At 39.5% G+C, this 18,071-nt stretch overlaps 1 protein-coding gene across 1 annotated transcript in view; it reads right to left on the bottom strand.

Moving 5' to 3' along the window:
• The window catches only part of LOC306855031 (kinesin-like protein KIF21B), an 85,924-nt gene that overhangs the window by 15,982 nt on the left and 51,871 nt on the right, over positions 1-18,071 (bottom strand). The window contains exons 20-30 of the mRNA XM_079393417.1: positions 17,911-18,012; positions 17,628-17,793; positions 15,920-15,980; positions 15,775-15,823; positions 15,405-15,604; positions 15,223-15,297; positions 14,777-14,890; positions 2,001-2,137; positions 1,256-1,436; positions 1,000-1,164; positions 764-881 (exon numbers count right to left, since the gene is read on the bottom strand). Coding sequence (XP_079249543.1) covers positions 764-881; positions 1,000-1,164; positions 1,256-1,436; positions 2,001-2,137; positions 14,777-14,890; positions 15,223-15,297; positions 15,405-15,604; positions 15,775-15,823; positions 15,920-15,980; positions 17,628-17,793; positions 17,911-18,012 — 1,368 coding nt within the window. The remainder of the gene's footprint in view (positions 1-763; positions 882-999; positions 1,165-1,255; positions 1,437-2,000; positions 2,138-14,776; positions 14,891-15,222; positions 15,298-15,404; positions 15,605-15,774; positions 15,824-15,919; positions 15,981-17,627; positions 17,794-17,910; positions 18,013-18,071) is intronic.

Here is an 18,071-nt window from a genome sequence, read left to right as displayed (position 1 = left end):
GTTTCAATGTTAGAATTATAGAACAATAAACATAACACATATTACCGTTGCACTTATCTGTACATAGTAAATGCAGTTATTTTTAAGCTGTTGTTGACATCCTATCTAAAACGTGATTTAGTAAAAAAAAAAAAACAATAACGTTACCACTTTAATATGTCTTGTAATATCCGTGCGTGCAAAGGTCCCGTGCGATATTCTCGAGGTCTGAATTGATATAGCAATATTGACAAACTTGCTGCTTTGGCAAGGGGCGGGGCAATACTGAAACACCGTCTAAGCTGTTCGCCAATCACACCGCACTGGGACAGCTAACCAATCACAACACATTTCGTTTTTCGGAAGCCGGGCCTTCATAAAACCCGGAACTAATCGAGCCGTTTGTGCCAGGCTGGGGAGAAAGGTATTGTAATAATGTAAATTATGTGAAAAATAATGCGATTTTCGAACCACCAAGCATGAGAGCATGTTCTAGTACACACCCAAAACAAAATCAAGACTTTGTAAAAGAGCATAATAGGACCCATTAATTGTTTCAATAGCTTCACATGCATATTTATTTCATATGCCAAGATTCAACCATACCAAACCATAGTCTAAAACAAGGTAGAAAATGATCATTTATTTCTAAATTATAACTGCTTTAGATGCAAATATTTTAAGCACAAAATGGTACTCAATGTCAAACCTGTATCCTAGATGACTACATGAAGAAAAGAGACCTATATAAAAAAGGGAAATAAACTAAAATAGTTAAACGCACCTTCACGTAATGGTCTTTGGATCCAGTGATCACCTGATCCTTGCCTCCTCCAGAATAACCCACTGTAAGACACATGACTGACCCAATGTGTCCGGTCAGCTTCCCAGTGGCCTGCATTCTACACACAAAGAATAAACCAGAATATGCACAAGGTTATGAACTCTGTACAGCCCGTTCACTTGGTAGGTTTTTGAATTCATCAATAAATGCTAATGACTTGGGAATAAACTATGCACCTGTTGAGGTCCCATGTGCGGACAGTGTTGCCTGCAGCGGCATACAGCACAGATCCGGAGGGATTGAGGGCGATCTGGTTGATCTGGTACTCGCCTTGGGCTGTAGTGATGGTGCGAGTGGTTGTACCAGCGCAGGCATCGCCTGAGACCACCTGACCCGATGACCTAAAGATGGATGAGTAGAAATTTTCATGCTAAACTAAAAACTTGGTGCATTCAGATGATACGGCTAAATGCTAATTGAAAAGATACTCACGTAAATGTCCGGACACACTTGGCAGAATCGCGAATGTCCCATACTTTGATATATGAGGTGGAAACAGTAAAGACCAGGCCGGAGTAGCTGCAGTATTTGACAGACACAACGTTGTTAGGATGTCCTCTCAGGGTCACGATTTCCTGTCCAGTCACCAGGTTCCACATCTTGCAGGTTCGATCTGAATTCCAGGTATTAAAAAGAAAATGTGACACTATTCATATTGCCAATCATGTGCATCCTTGAGCCCAAAGTAAAAAAAAAAAAAAAAAAATGTATATTTTGCGCTTTAGGCACACATCACCAATGGCAAAAAGGTTAAGCAGGCTTAAAATTACATACAATTTTGATTTAATTAGGTTTAGAAATTAATTTAATTGTTTAAAAAATGTTCAGTCCCTTCAATGTATTGTAGTCCTTAAAGCTCAAATTTGTACTCAATGTCCAAAAGGTTGCTAGCCCCGCCAGCAAAAAAACACAAAAGCATAATTGGCAAAATGCTAAATATGCATTTATGATTACAGTTTCAGGATGTAATCCTGGCAGCTGGTAAATTAATAAAAACTGAAACACTGAGTAATATGTAAAGTTGCACAATATTTCTGTTGAGCTGCCCACGGTTAGCGGCCTTTACAGCAGTGGGCTTTTGACCTCGAGAAAATGTAATTCAAATTGGCTCATGTGTTTGTGCTTATGGGTTTTTACGTTTTCCTTTCACAGGTTCACAATGGAAAAAAAACTATACCTTTAGAGCCAGTAAATAGCAGCTCGTCCGTGGCATCCAAACAAAGCACAGGTTTGGTGTGTCCCTCGGCCATCGCCACACACTGCAGAGGGGCCGTCCTGCCCCCCTTCAGCCCACCTGTGGGAGTGATTACACCCCTGCACGAAGACAAGCAGCATTTTAAAACACTGTTGTGAAGTGCGGAAGTCTGTTAGGTTAGTCGAGCAGGTGGAAAGGAGGATGTCGCATCAAAACTTGTTTGTGTTCAAATACAACGTGTGTCATCTGTTCCACACGGATGGACAAAAAAAAAAAAAAAAAAAAAAAAGCAGAAAATTTTTTTTTGCATCAATGTGTGAAAGAACACCAGATTGAGAGACAAAAAAATCGAAACAGGAAGAAGGTCCAATCTATTAACCTAATTATAGGATATGGTCAAATTTGTGAAGCCACTGAACAGTATTTATATGTAGAGTACGAGAATTAGAGTGTGAGCTAAGCTAAAATGCTATGCAATGCTAAGCTAATGCTATACAAACTGTATGCTAAGCAAATACATGGAGCTGTTAGTTGGCAAGAACCTAACTGAAAATCTAAAGAATGATACACAGAATCGGCCATTTACATTACAAAAATTAAATTTTTTTTACAGTATTAAACAACATGCGTCATAAAGAGATTTTTCAGAATTTCTTATCAGGCATTGAATTGAGTAGTCATTAAAAATTCTTTCAGCCAATGGAGTTGCTAGGTGGACTTGATTCAATGGGCAGAATAAATTGTTCACTGAATTGTTCCGGCGGTTGAACCTTGCACACTCCAGGCCCCCCATCCTTCGGCCGCTCTCCCTGGAGTTCATTGTCAATGTGCTGATATTTCATTTGATTTATCAGACTCCAGCTGTGTTTTACAGGCCGCCACTACGTCTTCCTCTCCAGACTCCATGGGTCACACAGGATACGGCCATAAGCCAGGCAGACGAACATGAGTGAAAACAATAGAACAGACTCCATATATTGAGCAGGTGCTTATTATGTCCTGTTGTAGTGTACCACTGCCAAGCAGCAGGGGAGCCGATACATGTGACGTTGATGTCACACTGACTGCAAAGCCAACCCGAATGCACACTTGAAAGGGAAGCCTGTTCGACTGATGTAAACTGCAGCCAAGTCCTCTGTGAGTTATGGACTTTGGTTCAGAAGCTTAAATCCGCATTTCAAAGCCGCTCAGTTGGTTACTGCTGACTTTGCAGGATGGCACAGAAAGTGGATCTATTTTAAGACATCTTCAATGTCCATATGTTTTGCAGAAGCACGATCGACACTGGTGTGTTTCAAGTAACTTTTATCTCTAGACCCAAAAAGTCTGCAATTGACAGAAATGTTAAGCACCTAAGTAACATTATTTAAAGGATTAGTTCACTCCAGAAATGAACACCTTGGATGACATTGGGTGAAAAATTTTGTCATTCTTTCTTCAGTCGAAAAGTAAGGAAATATTTTGAGGAAAAAAATTCCAGGATTTTTCTCCATATAGTGGACTTCAACAGGGGACCAACGGGTTGAAGGTCCAAATTGCCGAGGAATAAGTGTCTTATCTAGCGAAACAATTGGTAATTTTCTAAAAAAAAAATTACAATTTATAGGCTAAACATTTTAACCACAAATGCTCATTTTGCACTAGTTCGACCTCACGCATTACGTAGTCACGTTGGAAAGGTCATGCGTGATGTAGGCAGAAGCACCGACCTAGTGTTTACAAAGTGTGAAGAAGGACCTTTCAAAAGTTGTTGTATGCTGAATGACACATATTTATATGTTTTTGTATTAAATGGTCCATTTGTGTGCATATCATCAGTTTAAATCTTGAAACCTAAAAAATTTCTTCTGCTAGGAAAAAATGTGACCTTTCCAATGTGATTACGTAATGCATGAAGTGCATGGACACGCATCGTAGAGCTAGTGCAAGATGAGCATTTGTGGTTATAACGTATATAGCATTTTTATTATTTTTAGAAAATTAATCAATTGTTTTGCTAGATAAGACCCTCATACCTTGGCTGGGATCGTGTAGAGCCCTTTGAAACTGCACTGAAACTGCAATTTGGACCTTTAAACTGCTGGTCCCTGTTGAAGTCCACTATTTGGAGAAAAATCCTGGAACGTTTTCCTCAAAAACCTTAATATCTCTTCGACTGAAGAAAGAAATACATGAACATCTTGGATGACATGGGGGTGCCACCTTCAAACCATTTGTGTGATTAAAAAATTCCAAAGGCACCTGGACACAGGTCTTTGGAGCCCCTACCTCGACCACTGCAGTCCCTAATGGCTAATACTTATGCTGCATTTAGAAGTCCCTCGTTTTAAGAATGCATTCTATGCACCACTTGGTGCATGTGACCCTTTGGTGCATACACCCAAAGGGCCCTGGTGTTCAGTTTATTTGTTGCATGTCCTGAGGCTTTGAGGCCCCTTGCCCCACTGGCCTGATCCATAATCCACCCTGAGTTGATATGCACGAGAACAGAAAGTAGATATGACTTGTTCACGTGTGCTGAGGCAGCACAGAATTTGCAAATGATCGACTGAAACTCTTGCACTCAAGCAGGGATGAAAAGAAGGAACCTACTGCGTCTGAGGATGCAGAGCAACACTGGGCTTTTTAAACTTATTTATATCCACATAAATTGTTTAAAAGACTCTTTGCAGTAGACAGGCAGCACTTCTTCCTCCTGGCAGTCTTATGTGAGAAAGATGGTCCCAATTAGGAACCACAGAGTTTCCCAGAAGCTCCCAAAAGACACTTCAAATCTCTTTTTCACCAGTATGAATGCCGTCAAATCGCCTATCAATCATCGAGACCACATCCAGACAAAGGCGAGGAAGGAATGGTTGCTCTAAACCATGTTGGTCTGTCTAATGGCTGACAGGCTTGGTATCACCATCACACAACACCTGTCATGGTTGCTCATATCACATTTAGACCGTATCATAGTACTGAGACTGCTCTCATTAGAGTTACAAATTACCTGCTTCTATCATCTGATCATGGTTGCATCTCTTTATTAGTTCTACTGGATCTTAGCGCTGCGTTCGACACTATCAACCACAACATTCTTTTAAATAGACTAGAACACTTTGTTGGCATTAGTAGAAGTGCATTAGCATGGTTCAAATCGTACTTATCTGACAGCCATCAGTTCGTAGCAGTGAATGAAGAGGTATCATATCGATCACAAGTGCAGTACGGAGTACCTCAAGGCTCAGTACTAGGGCCGTTACTTTTCACGCTTTACATGTTACCCTTGGGAGATATTATCAGGAGACATGGTGTTAGTTTTCACTGTTATGCTGATGATACTCAGCTCTATATTTATTCGCGGCCCAGTGAAACACACCAAATGCATAGTCGATATAAAAACTGGATGACGAGTAACTTCTTACTGCTAAATTCTGAAAAAACAGAGGCGTTAATTATCAGACCTAAAAACCCAACATGTAATAACCTAGAACACTATCTAACACTTGACGGCTGCTCTGTCAATTCTTATTCATCAGTTAGTAACCTAGGTGTGCTGTTTGATAGAAATCTTTCATTTGAAAGCCATGTTTCTAGCATCTGTAAAACTGCATTTTTCCATCTCAAAAACATATCCAAATTGTGACCTATGCTCTCAACGTCAAATGCAGAAATACTAATTCATGCGTTTATGACCTCAAGGTTAGACTATTGTAATGCTTTATTGGGTGGTTGTTCTGCACGCTTGATCAACAAATTACAGCTGGTCCAAAATGCAGCAGCTAGAGTCCTTACTAGAACCAGGAAGTACGACCATATTAGCCCAGTTCTGTCAACACTGCATTGACTCCCCATCAAACATTGTATAGATTTTAAAATCTTGTTAATTACTTATAAAGCCCTGAATGGCTTAGCTCCTCAGTACTTGAGCAAGCTCTTATCACATTATAGTCCTCCACGTCTGCATTAATTAGATCCACCGGAACCGGGAACACTCCCCATAACACATGATGTACTCGTTACATCATAAGAAGAATGGCATCTATGTTAATATTTGTCTGTTTCTATTCTGTTTCTCAGTCCATGTCCGGATCAGATGGTGGATCGGCGCTGGGAGATGATGTATGTGGCCCTGATCGTCGGTGGAGGCCGGACACCTGGATGAGCCCCAGGGACATATCCCCAGTCACCGTAGCCACCCGATCAGGTCCGTATCCACCCCAGATGGTTACTGCAGTCACCAGATCCAGTCCGTATCCAGATCAGATGGTGGATCAGCACCCAGAGACAGCCTCAACAGCCCTGAACGTCAGCCGAGACCAGGACACCGAGATGAGCGCCAGAGACAGATCCCCAGTGAGGACCCCGCCACTTAGACAGTCATCGGGAAAGACCACTGGAACCAGTTGAGCCCTTACAATCTGACTTTGCTGCAGTTGGAATTGAACTGCTGGTTCGTTTGGCCAGAGGAGAACTGGCCCCCCGACTGAGCCTGGTTTCTCCCAAGGTTTTTTTTCTCCATTCTGTCACCGATGGAGTTTTGGTTCCTTGCCGCTGTCACCTCTGCCTTGCTTAGTTGGGGACACTTCATTTCCAGCGATATCGTCAATCTGATTGCAAAGACACTATTTAAACTGAACTGAGCTGGATGATGACATCACTGAATTCAATAATGAAATGCCTTTAACTGAAAATCTTTTTTTTAATCTTTTCATTTTACATTATTGACACACTATTTTCCTTTTTTGATATTGTGCAGTTGCTTTGACACAATTTACATTGTTAAAAGCGCTATATAAATAAAGGTGACTTGACTTGACATTGGGGAGCGAACAATGTTTCGTCTTGGATGGCATCCACTAGCTTTTTCTGTTTTCCCCCAACAATAGCACAGGCAAGCTGGTGTACAATTGAAAACCGCAATCTCCACATCCATCGTAACTGCACCACAGAGCCAACTGCAAATGGATGTAACGTTTACTGACAGCTGGCAAGCTGAATTTCTGGTCAGATTTATGATGGACCTCTGCCACGGGCTAAATGAGGGTTTCTATCGCAGGAGAGATGTGCTAAACACACATGTTGTTTTGATGGAAGAGAGGATTAGTCTATAAACTGCTCCAGAACTTCAGGAAACAAAAATAAAACTTAAGGTCTCAAGGTCTCAAGGACTTGTACTTGAGGGACCAAGACAAGTAAAATGACTTCGGGGTTGATCTCTCATCTCTCGTCTTATTTCTGTCTTATTTTCCCACTTGTGCAGAGTGGAGGATGCATTATGCCAGTCATAACAGTGGGGGGAGTTTTCAGCTCAGTACTGACCCCTCCTGGAAATCGGAGAACTCATTTCTTTGAGTAAATAGGTGGAAGTAATCTGTCAGAAGAAAAACAAAATCAAACAAAAGTAGGCATTACTTTTCAAAAACAGCCTTCATTTTTTGGCATCAATTGTTGCTGCCAAGAAAGCATTGTAGCTCCAGTTGTGCCTGCCAATTAGCCCACATACATTGGCAACCTGGAAGGGCTAAACAAGCTTTCCCTCCCCTAAAAAAAATAATGAGGCTCTTCCCCTTAAGGCTGACAGCGTTCCCGACCAGCCCAGTCTCGGAACGCTCCTTCCTGCCGGCCGAGCGAGACGGAAATGAAGCTGGAGTTTGGGATGAAGGGAAATTGGTCTCCAGTGGGCTGAGATCAGCCTCTGTCCAGCTCAGCGCCTGTGAAGTTCTAATGATGGTGGAGCCGTCAAAGCCTTTGTGAAAGCGCAGCCGCACAGAGGGTGACAGGAGGATGGCTGATTAAAGAGGAAACTGGGACATCCCAGCTCTCTGAGGACAGATGAAACGCGAGAGGCTGCTGTTGGCACATTTGTGCTCTCTCAAGTGAGAGGAACTCTAGGGAGGTCCGGTGAACAGGAACTGATGGTGATCGGGTTCCGGACTAACACTGTGTGAGGAGTTTAAACATAAGTATCTACAAAGTAGTTTACGTGTGTGCGAACTTCAATCAAAGAATACTGATAAAGCATTAAACTGATAAAGCACCACATCATTTCTCCACACTATGCAGCTTAATTTTTTGCTCATTTGAGCCGATAAGTGAGGAATTAGAAAAGTGTTAAGAGTTAAGGAAAATGCTCACATTTTATTTCTCATTTAGTGTCAATCAAACAGTCAATACATGTATAGTGCCATGCTGTGCTATGAACATTACTGCCATAAACCAAAAATCAGTCTGTGCACACTCGACATGCAAGCCCTGCAATACTAAACACACATGAAAAAGAAAACACTCCATTTCACACAAGTGCGAAAACCAAAACATTACAACAAAATGGCAACAGCAAATTTGAAAAAAATAATAATAATAATAGAATTGATGTTCTAAAAACCACACCTTCATGCAGCACATAACCAATGAGGAGAAAGCTCATGGATCTGGACCCTTCCACTGGGTTGAAAGCAAAGAAATCAGATGCTCTGAGAAAAACATGGAGTGTGAAAAGGGGGAAGTGGAGATGGGGGGCAAGGGGGGTCCTGTTGCCTCTTCTCCAAGTCTCCTCAGCAGAGAAGACGAGCATGCGGAGGACAGGATATGGAGTTTCAGTGCTTTTCATGGATAAACAAAGGGGGAGTTATTATGAATGAACCTTATCTGAACATTACCATAGCAGGATTTAGAGCAGACCAGTGTGGTTCAGAGAATAAAAGCCTTCCCTACTGACTCACTCAGCTTTACGCTGATGAAAGAGGGTGTTGATCAAAAAATAAAAAACAAAGTCCAAGCTGCCCAGTTACACTGGCTTCAGCTTAGACAATTTAGACGAAATAATAAGACATCATAGCGTGAAGTTTATCATCATGCTGTTTTGTTTCATTCGGGGATAGTTTATCACCAGTAGCTCACTTGGTGAACAAGTTAAGCCGGCTGTCTGTGATTCCTCCCTTAAACAGATTTGTCTCTCGAAGGAAATTTAGGGCCGAGTAGTTCCAAGCACTCCATGTTCTATCACAGAGCCATTAGCTTCTTCTAATGGTATAACGAGAGCAACTCGAAAAAAATGAGAAAAATGCAATCGTGCTGTCAGGATAATGGGGTGCAGAGAAATCACAGTGCCGCTATATTGGATAAGAAAAGAATATTGAGCAACATACAAAATTGAACCTGTGGGGTTTGTCTGAACCAATTTTTTGGAGTCTTTACAACAGAGACCAGAGGAAACTTCCGAAAAAACAAATTAGATTACTGGTAGTTCAAAGGACAAAAAGACAAAATTTGCTCAACATGTTAACAAGTTTGGTTGGCATCTTACTAGCCAATGTTTCTGTCGATTTTCATTTATAAGCTTCATTAACATAGTTACTTAAGAGTCAAGAGACAGGGCATCTCTCAGAGGGTGGGTGTTAACCCTTAGTTAAAAGCCCTGCCGACAACTTCTGGACTGCCTAAAAATATTGTTCAGTTGGTGAGGCAGACCTTCTTGGCTTTGGGAGTGACTACTGAAGTTCTTATCTGTCAGATCGGGTAATTTTGGCAATTTTTGACAAGGAATCAGAGAAAAAATTAAAAGGCAGTTGGCAGAAGGCATCGAGTTTTTGCCAAAAATGCCGCTAAGCATGACACTCTCGACCAGAATCGTTTTGAGTTGGCTAGTGGGATGCCACCTTTTGATCCCAGTCCAGAGCTGTTGCGAGAGTCAAATAGGACTTTTAATAGGGCCTTCCAAACAGCTCGGCAGGAAATGATCAATTAAATGATTTTGTGACATTTAAGCAAGTACATTCAGACCAAAAGTTATATTTCAAAATTGGTTTTCCTTCCTCTGAACCTTCAAGATCGTTAAAGCTATTCAAACAAGTCTGTCCATAAGGTTCATTCAATTCTCACAGAGTTCACAGCACAGGACGCAAATGGAAAGGGTGCATGCATGCTCACGCCATGACCACACCCGGTGGGGGCATGGCCGGGCGGGGCAACCAGGCAACAGAAAACAGAATGACAGACAGAGATCTCTACCTGAGCACCTCCGAGAGAGAGGAGTCGCTGTCATCCGACCTACAGGGCAGAACGGCAGTTGGGTTAGGGGAAGGTAGGACGAGTCAGAAGACGACAGAGAGGGAAGGGGAGGAGCCTTTCAGGAAGCAGGCAGGAGCAGGGGTGGGGCTGGAGCAAAGGGGGAGGAGTTAGCAGGAAGGTTATGCAGAGTTCATCGGGTGGGGTTACTGGTATAAGACTCAATGTTAACAGGAAGAGCCCACTCCAAACCTGAGCTCTGATCCATATTTAGAAGCCTCACAGTGATGTATTCCCAGAGCTTGTGTTGTTGTAATGGATACTTCACGTCTCAATTCACTCGGCTATTTAATCTGAGCTGTTTTTATAGTGACTATCAATGAAACATGACTAATAAAAAAGGCCAGCGTTTTAGTGAGATGTATTATCAATACTATTTTTTTTCATTTGGGCAACATCTCTATTGAAACACTATAGCACTCTAGGCTAAACGGCTCCCACTATTCACAGACACAATATAAACGTACATGAGATTCAAAGCCGCATGTGGCAATCATCGCTCACACATTATACTAAGTGCTTTTTTGTCAAATTGGATGATTGGATGATTGGATGATTGGATGATTGGATGTTTACTATTTAAGTCAACAACATACTGACCTGCACATTTATATTTATATTTTTTATCTATCTTTTTATTTTATTCTTTTTATTTTTTTTTATTTATTTTTTTTTTTCTACTTTTCTTCTCTTAATATTTGTATACTTTATAATTGCACTGTCCTTGGAGCGGACCTGACCTACATTTCACTGCTGGTTATACTCTGTATAATTGTGTATGTGACGAATAAAACTCTTGAATCTTGAATCTTGAATCTTGATTGCTGATGTGCAGAGAATAAAATATGAATGATAAACAAACATAAGTTATTTCCTTTCATTAAAAGAAATAGTTCTGAAAATATTTTGTTGTGTAATTAGTATTTTAAAACAGAGAAAACCTAGAACCAAGTTAGGACACAGTGTTAAGCTCTATCAACAATATCTATGAGATGCAATCGATTAATATAGAAATGTGTGTCAAAAACAAAAAATAGCTTTTAAAATGAACACATTTACAATGAAAGCCTATGGGGCAAGACACTGCATTGGAATAAATGTTAAAATGCACAACAGCATAGAAATAAGACTTAAATATTATGTGATTTAAGATGAGACTAAAGTGTCAAACTCACTAACCATGTCTGTGCAGATTTACTTCCAATTTTTAAACACAGCAGCTGCATTAAACATATATAATATTAAACTGATCAAAACAAAAGTGACAGAATAGACATTTATAATGTCACAAAATATTTACATTTCAAAAATTCTGTTCTTTTGAAATTTCTATTCCTCGCAGAAAAAAACAAGTCTGTTTCCACAAACATTTTAAGCAGCCCATTAATAATAAGCATCTCATATTACAATGATTTCTGAAGGATCAATGGCTGTTGGAAATTCAGCTCTGCATCGCAGGAATAAATTACATTATATTAAAATAGAAGAGTTATTTTCTGTTGGTCAGTGACGCTAGTCAATGAAGTCAGAGAGTTAGAGTCAAAAGAAAAACAATATGGATCGCATTTGATTGGCTGAAATGTAAATGAAGTGTCACACTACTTTAAAACACAGACTCAGTCATACTAGAAGCAAATAAACTTAGGACATGCACACACGCTTATTTGAGAAACAGATTAATGAGAGTGTGACCAACTGACAGGACACTTTGATTCGCTGACACCAACACTGATATGAATGTTGATGAAGGTCTATTAATATTGGCCTGCATGAATGTCTTGCGTCTGCTGTCCGGTTTTGTTATTCTGTGCCAACCAGAGCAAAGAATTAAAGGCTGTCAGGATTCCAGTCTAATCAAGTCAGTCCCGCCCATTAGGGACCAATCAGTAATCAAGTGGAAAAGCGTCTCATGGGTTACAATAATTAAGATCACAAAACAGCGTATACTGAGACCGACGTACTGACTGTGACTGACATGCACATTAACAGGTGAGATTATTAATGTAAAGACGCATCAACATACATGAGAAAGGATCTAATTAAGTTCTAAATAAAAAGAAGTGGTAAAGGAAGAAGTATATTAGCACTGCATGTTACATCTTTAAAAATGTTACTAGGGTGTTGCGATGTGGTTGCTAAGATGTCAAGAGTGGTTGTTATGTTGCTAGTCCAAAAAACCTGTTATTCTGGTCCCTAAATATTGTTTGACTACTTTAATACAAGTTTACCCCCAGAAAGGGGTCAAACTGACCCAATAGTGTCATTTATTTTAAACATTGTTTTTAAAAATATACATTAATTTATAACATTTGTAATGAACAGCCTGAAAGGTACTTTAGAAACAAATAAAATGAAATGAAAAATGGCATTTAATTCCTTAATATTCCATTTATTCCTCATAAAGCTCATCTCAGCAATTCCATGTACATATTTGTTGGTCATAAGTTAAAAAAAGAACATTTTTGTATCACTACACAAGTCTTCATAAAGTGGGTTAGTATGAGCCCTATTCATTTTTGACTCATCATAGTATTTACTGTCAATAATTTTGTCTATAATAATAATAATAATAGCTCAAAACCTCATGGATTAGTCCATTTTGGTTTGTCTCTTTCCGTTTCTCTTTTTGACAATACCAAATTTGGAGACAATTTAAAGAGTCAATGTTTTTGCTACAGAATTTTACCTTTTTTATCATTATTACTTTTATATCATTATCAAAAGGGGATTTTATCAGTTGATAGACAAACGTTTAGACACATCTGAATGAATATTTCTTCAGGATCTAAAAACAGTGGTTCTCAATCAGGGGGCTGCAGGATGACTTAAAATTGTTATTTATTATTATTAAAAATATTATTCATACTATTTATCATACTATATACGATTTGTTATTACATGTTATAACAGCAATATCTTAGCCTAAACCTAAAGCAATCTTGACAAACTATTTTACATTTAACTATTTAATAAAAGACTCGGTCATATTTGATGACTGATTTTCAATATACTTTACAGAGAAACCAGAGTAGTCAGAGTCAGCCAGCGAGCTCTGACTTTTATTTTGAAATAGTGATGAAAAATCATGAAAAATTGGTAACAACCTGCCAATTGTTCAAACAGGTATTCTAGTTTATTTTTTATTTTTTTTGGAGAAAAAAGGTCTAAAAATGTTTTGAATATAAAGAAAAACTGACAGCTTGTCTGTTTGTGATGCAGCATGAACTATAGCGCGCATTCGGGGTTCTTGCAGCAAATATTTTCTGTGTTTGATAGAGGTTGAATTCAAGTCAAATACTGCCATACTGCCCATAATACTTCAGAATTATTTTTAAAAGTATGGAAAAACACGTTTCAGGTCACTCAAACCATATATGGAAATGGAGCACCCTTATATGGTTACTAATAGTGCCTGGTGATCATCTAGTGGATAAGTCTGGTGCTGCGCCCAAACGAAATCTTACTGTAAACTAATTTTTTGAGATATCAACCTCAAATTTGGAGCACAACTCATTAAAGATTTTTGGTGTTGATTTTCTGGCAGTTTTAGAATTCAACATTTTCTAAAATATATATATCTTATATAAAAATTACTTTTTACATTTTATGTATATTTTACATTCCATAACTTTTTTTTTTTTTTTAGTTTCTGCAATAATCTGTGTAACAAAGCGTCTTCTTTAAAAAGAACCAATAGTTAACAGGTTAACATAACTTTAGTATTTTTTATCACCAATTTCAAGTCTAAACTCTTATAAAAGTAATGGTGTGCTTCTCTTCAATAAGTTGGCAAGATCTGAGGCATCACATACGCTCACAAATAATGCCGGAAGGGTTGCACCATCAGGGGTTTGTTCAAATCTCTAAGTATGAGCTACAGTAATAATGATTCTTGCCTTAGCAAATAGTACTAATTAAGGTAATTTAACATAGAACACAAAATGACTGTGCTAAAGGTGGTTGTATAACTACGAACAGGACAGATAGCAAGCCAAACGCTGTACACAAACTACAGAATGGTGCGGCTTGGTAGAAATTACATTAAGAGAAATCTACAGTCTGCTCCCATATGTGTCCTATCCCACACTCACACACACACAAACACACCCGGGAATGCAATATTCAAGGGGTTGGAGAAATAATGAGATAAATCCCTGACAGGCGCATCAAATGACCAATTTAGATCTCTATGGCAATATCAGACACTGCTGATTCAATTATGGAAGGAAAGTGCAAACAAAACCCATCTTCAGAGGGTGGAATAATTGGTTATTCTACCCTAATGTGCCCACTTGTGATGTTATAATGAGAATTCACAGGAGCCGAAGAACTGACAGTAGTTTCTGCTGCCGGCTTTGAGTTATACTAACAATTCGACTGCAATTTAAGATCGATACTACCTGCGGCACACACTGGGTTAAAGCTGAGGTACCGAACTAGTGGATTAAAATACTGTAATGAAGCACTCGAAGTAACCTGACAGAAAGCATACTTCAGCTATTTACTTAAAAAAAAAACTAGCTGGGTGGAAAAGGAAAGCAATTAAATAAACCTAGAGAACATGTGGGCTTATGCAAAATCCCATGCTCAGGTACAATGAGGAATTAGACCCTAAAAGTAAATCAGCCTATTATGATTTTTTATTTTTTTTTAAATCAAGATAATAAATAGTTCATGCTGTCCGTGTGTGTTTGTGTGCAACTCACTTGTCGAGCGCTGAGCCCTGACTCTGGTTGCTTGTCAGCCGGGAAAAGACGTTGCGGTCATTGCGTGTTCGAAGAGGAGGGGAAGGAGGAGGGGTGTAGCCTACCTCTGGACTTCTGACATTTACAAAAAAAACAAGAAAAACAATACACACAAAAACAGCATGCTTGATTAAAGTAAAGAGTGTAACAGTATCCTGAAACCAAATATTTCAGAACATATCAACAGCTAACCTGATACATACTTCACCTTTAAGGATAGTTCACCCAAAAATTACAACTGAAGTTGTCGTCAATGGCTAACATCAACTATCGGTTACCAACATGTTTTCAACTGTAATAAATTCAGTAATAAACTTTGTCTTTTTCCCCACAGATCGCAGTTTGAAACCCCAGCAACTAACCTTAACTAGAAACATTGTTTGGCAGATTTCTGGTGATGAAGTTACCTATATGGGTGGCCTCGGTCGTATGACTGCCTCCTTGTTAAGGGAGATGTGTCAGATCCTCTGGACTGCCTTGGGCTGAAACATCAGCATACAAATTGTGTTATGTTCAAAATAACTGAATAACTGTGAGGAGACATCATTTATTCCAGCACGAGAGAGTTTTTCCTGACAGTTCCACTCACAAAGTGTGTCCTCTGATAGGCAGGCTGATGTTTCGAGACACCAGCTCTCTGGAATAAGCCTCTTTGAGGACCAGGCCGTTTTCATGGATCTCCGACAGAGAAGCCAGGGACTTCGTGATGTTCTTGGAGGAGAGGTCCAGAATCGGGCCCAAATACTCAGCTGACACCGCCTTCATTTGTGCAGATAGCCGAGGCTCAACCTGTGAGAGGAAAAGCAGTAAATATTTCAAAATACTACACTGCCACCTGCTGGTTATAACACACAGAACAGAAATAAAGTGCTGCTTTCCAATGCTGATGAGTCCATTCTATATAGTCATGTCATAAAATACTACTCGATCAACGCCGAGACACAAATTTTGAGTTTTACCTTCATCTTAAAGTCATCTTGACTCGCAGACAACTTCATCTGGGAAAAACTGTAGCAGGAAGTTAAGCGGTGAGGTTCAAATTTAGATTTGGTAGATTATTTCATGATAATCATCTGTGAATGTGCTGTAAGAATATATTCATACCCGCCCTCTGACGCCTGACTGAACTCAGACGCATCCTCATCTGTGCTCGCATAGCCATTCTCTGAGGAATATATGAAACAAAATGACAAATTAACACCATAAATACAAATACAGCTGCAAGAAGCGATTACCGGTGTTCAAGAGTACTAAGACATTTAAGCAAATACGAGAAAAGGCATTATCTATTATTTAGGAAGACTGTATCTATGCAAATCAATGATTAAATAGAGCAGTTTTACCAATTCCAGGTAATTTACCATAGAAGTATTTTGTTGTTACCTGTATAAGTCTTATAGTGCCACCTAAAGCACAATCTCCATAAAAGTTGGTATGCATCTTTAGGATCATATGCTGCATGTGCTCACCTAGTTTCATGAAGTTCTCAGTTTTAGTTTGGGATGTATAGGCCTTTGGGTATATTTGGCCAGGCCCATTTTCTAAACGACCATGTTATATCTAACCAAAGTGTAAGGTTCAACCTTTTTATGATAATTATTGACCTAGAGAGCCCAGAGAATTGTACTGCCATGGTTTTCTTGAGGGTAAAAAAATCTTGAATGATTAACAAACGATTGAATTGACAGCAGTGAGTCTTGAGGCAAAGCTGTTCAGAATGAGAAGGCCTATTATATGATATGAATACCGTGTGCATGTTTGAAAATTCGTGTAATCGTTTAGACACTTGAAAAATGTGATCGAGACCCAGTGGCCGATTTCTTTCAAATTTCTCTCAGACTTTAAGGGCCGAGAGTCAAACAGACCCACCGAGTTTTGTTCTGATCAGCCTCTGTTAACCCTGTCTTATATGTGCTCGAACTTCATTGGCTAGCTGATGTGTAGTTATAGCTGGTTTTTAAGTTTTTGTCCTATTATAGCACCACACAGTGGCCAGACTATGTGATTTTTCTCATTTGACCTCAGATCAAGGTCTTACGTGTGCGTATCGAGTTTGAGGTAAATATCTCATTCTGTTGAAAAGCTATAGCCATTTTAGGAAAAAATGGCCCTGCCTCTTTCAAACATTTTGGCGTGCCGTCAGTTTTTTTTTATACAATTATTGATATTCACTCTCTAGAGGATTTTCCTGCACTGGTTTGGTTCCGACTAGGCAAAACTAAGACTGGTATACAAAAGAAGGTTTTTCAAAAAATGCAAAAAAAAGCAAAAACAAAATCCTCAAGGGTGGCGATCGAATCCGTCACATGCATTTCGTTCGTCTCCAATGATTTAAGATACGTCTACGTTAATTCTACGACAAGTGCTTTAGGAGCGATTTCGTACTTTTGTTCGCTGTAGCGCCCCCGTCAGGCCGATCAGGCGAGCCTTGGTCACGTTGTAGACAGGAAGAGTGCTAACCATGCCTCAAAGTTTTAGGTCTCTACGCCTTACGGTTTTAGGTCAGAATGCTGATCTGTGAGAATCTTAATTACAATAATTACAGTGCTACTCGCTTGAACCCCTAAAACACAATGTATCCCTGGTGAGGCTAACACAGTATACACAGCAAGGTTTTTTTATATAATAAATAAAGAGAATAAAAGGTAGATAGAATAGAAATAGAATAGAGTGTGTTAGTGTTAGAGGATCGATGTGTTTTTAGCCGTTTCTTGAAGATGGCTAAAGACTCAGCTGCTCGGATCGAATTGAGCAGGTCATTCCACTAGCAGGGAAAATAAAGATATATGAATACTTATGACTGATTACTCACCTTGCTGAACATTGTGGATTAGAGCTTGCAGCTCAGGGATACATTCTGCCTTTTCCCTTAGAGCATCCAGGATCATGTGATTTTGGGAAGAGCCAATCACATCCGTCTGCCGCAGCTGACCCTCCAGTAGGCGAATTTGAGCCTCTTTTTGAGCAACTTGTAACCCCTATATACACAAACACACATGAAACACTACCATTCACACGTCTGGGGTCAGTAAGATATTTTTGATTTAAGATATTATCATCAAACAGTTTTGTTGGATTTGTCTGCCTGGACTTACCTTGTCAATAGAGGCTTTAAGGAAGTTGTCCAGGAGAGCGCGAGCTTCGGCCAGCGAGCAGGAACTGATGACCACTGAGGTGTCCACTGAGTCCAGCTCATCCTAAAATAAGCACACGATTTGAGCAATATCAAAAAAACCTTATGTAAATATAAGTGACC

This window comes from Barbus barbus (genome assembly GCF_936440315.1).
Source record: "Barbus barbus genome assembly, chromosome: 35".
NCBI lineage: Eukaryota > Metazoa > Chordata > Actinopteri > Cypriniformes > Cyprinidae > Barbus > Barbus barbus.
This window is presented reverse-complemented; position numbering and strand designations above follow the sequence as displayed.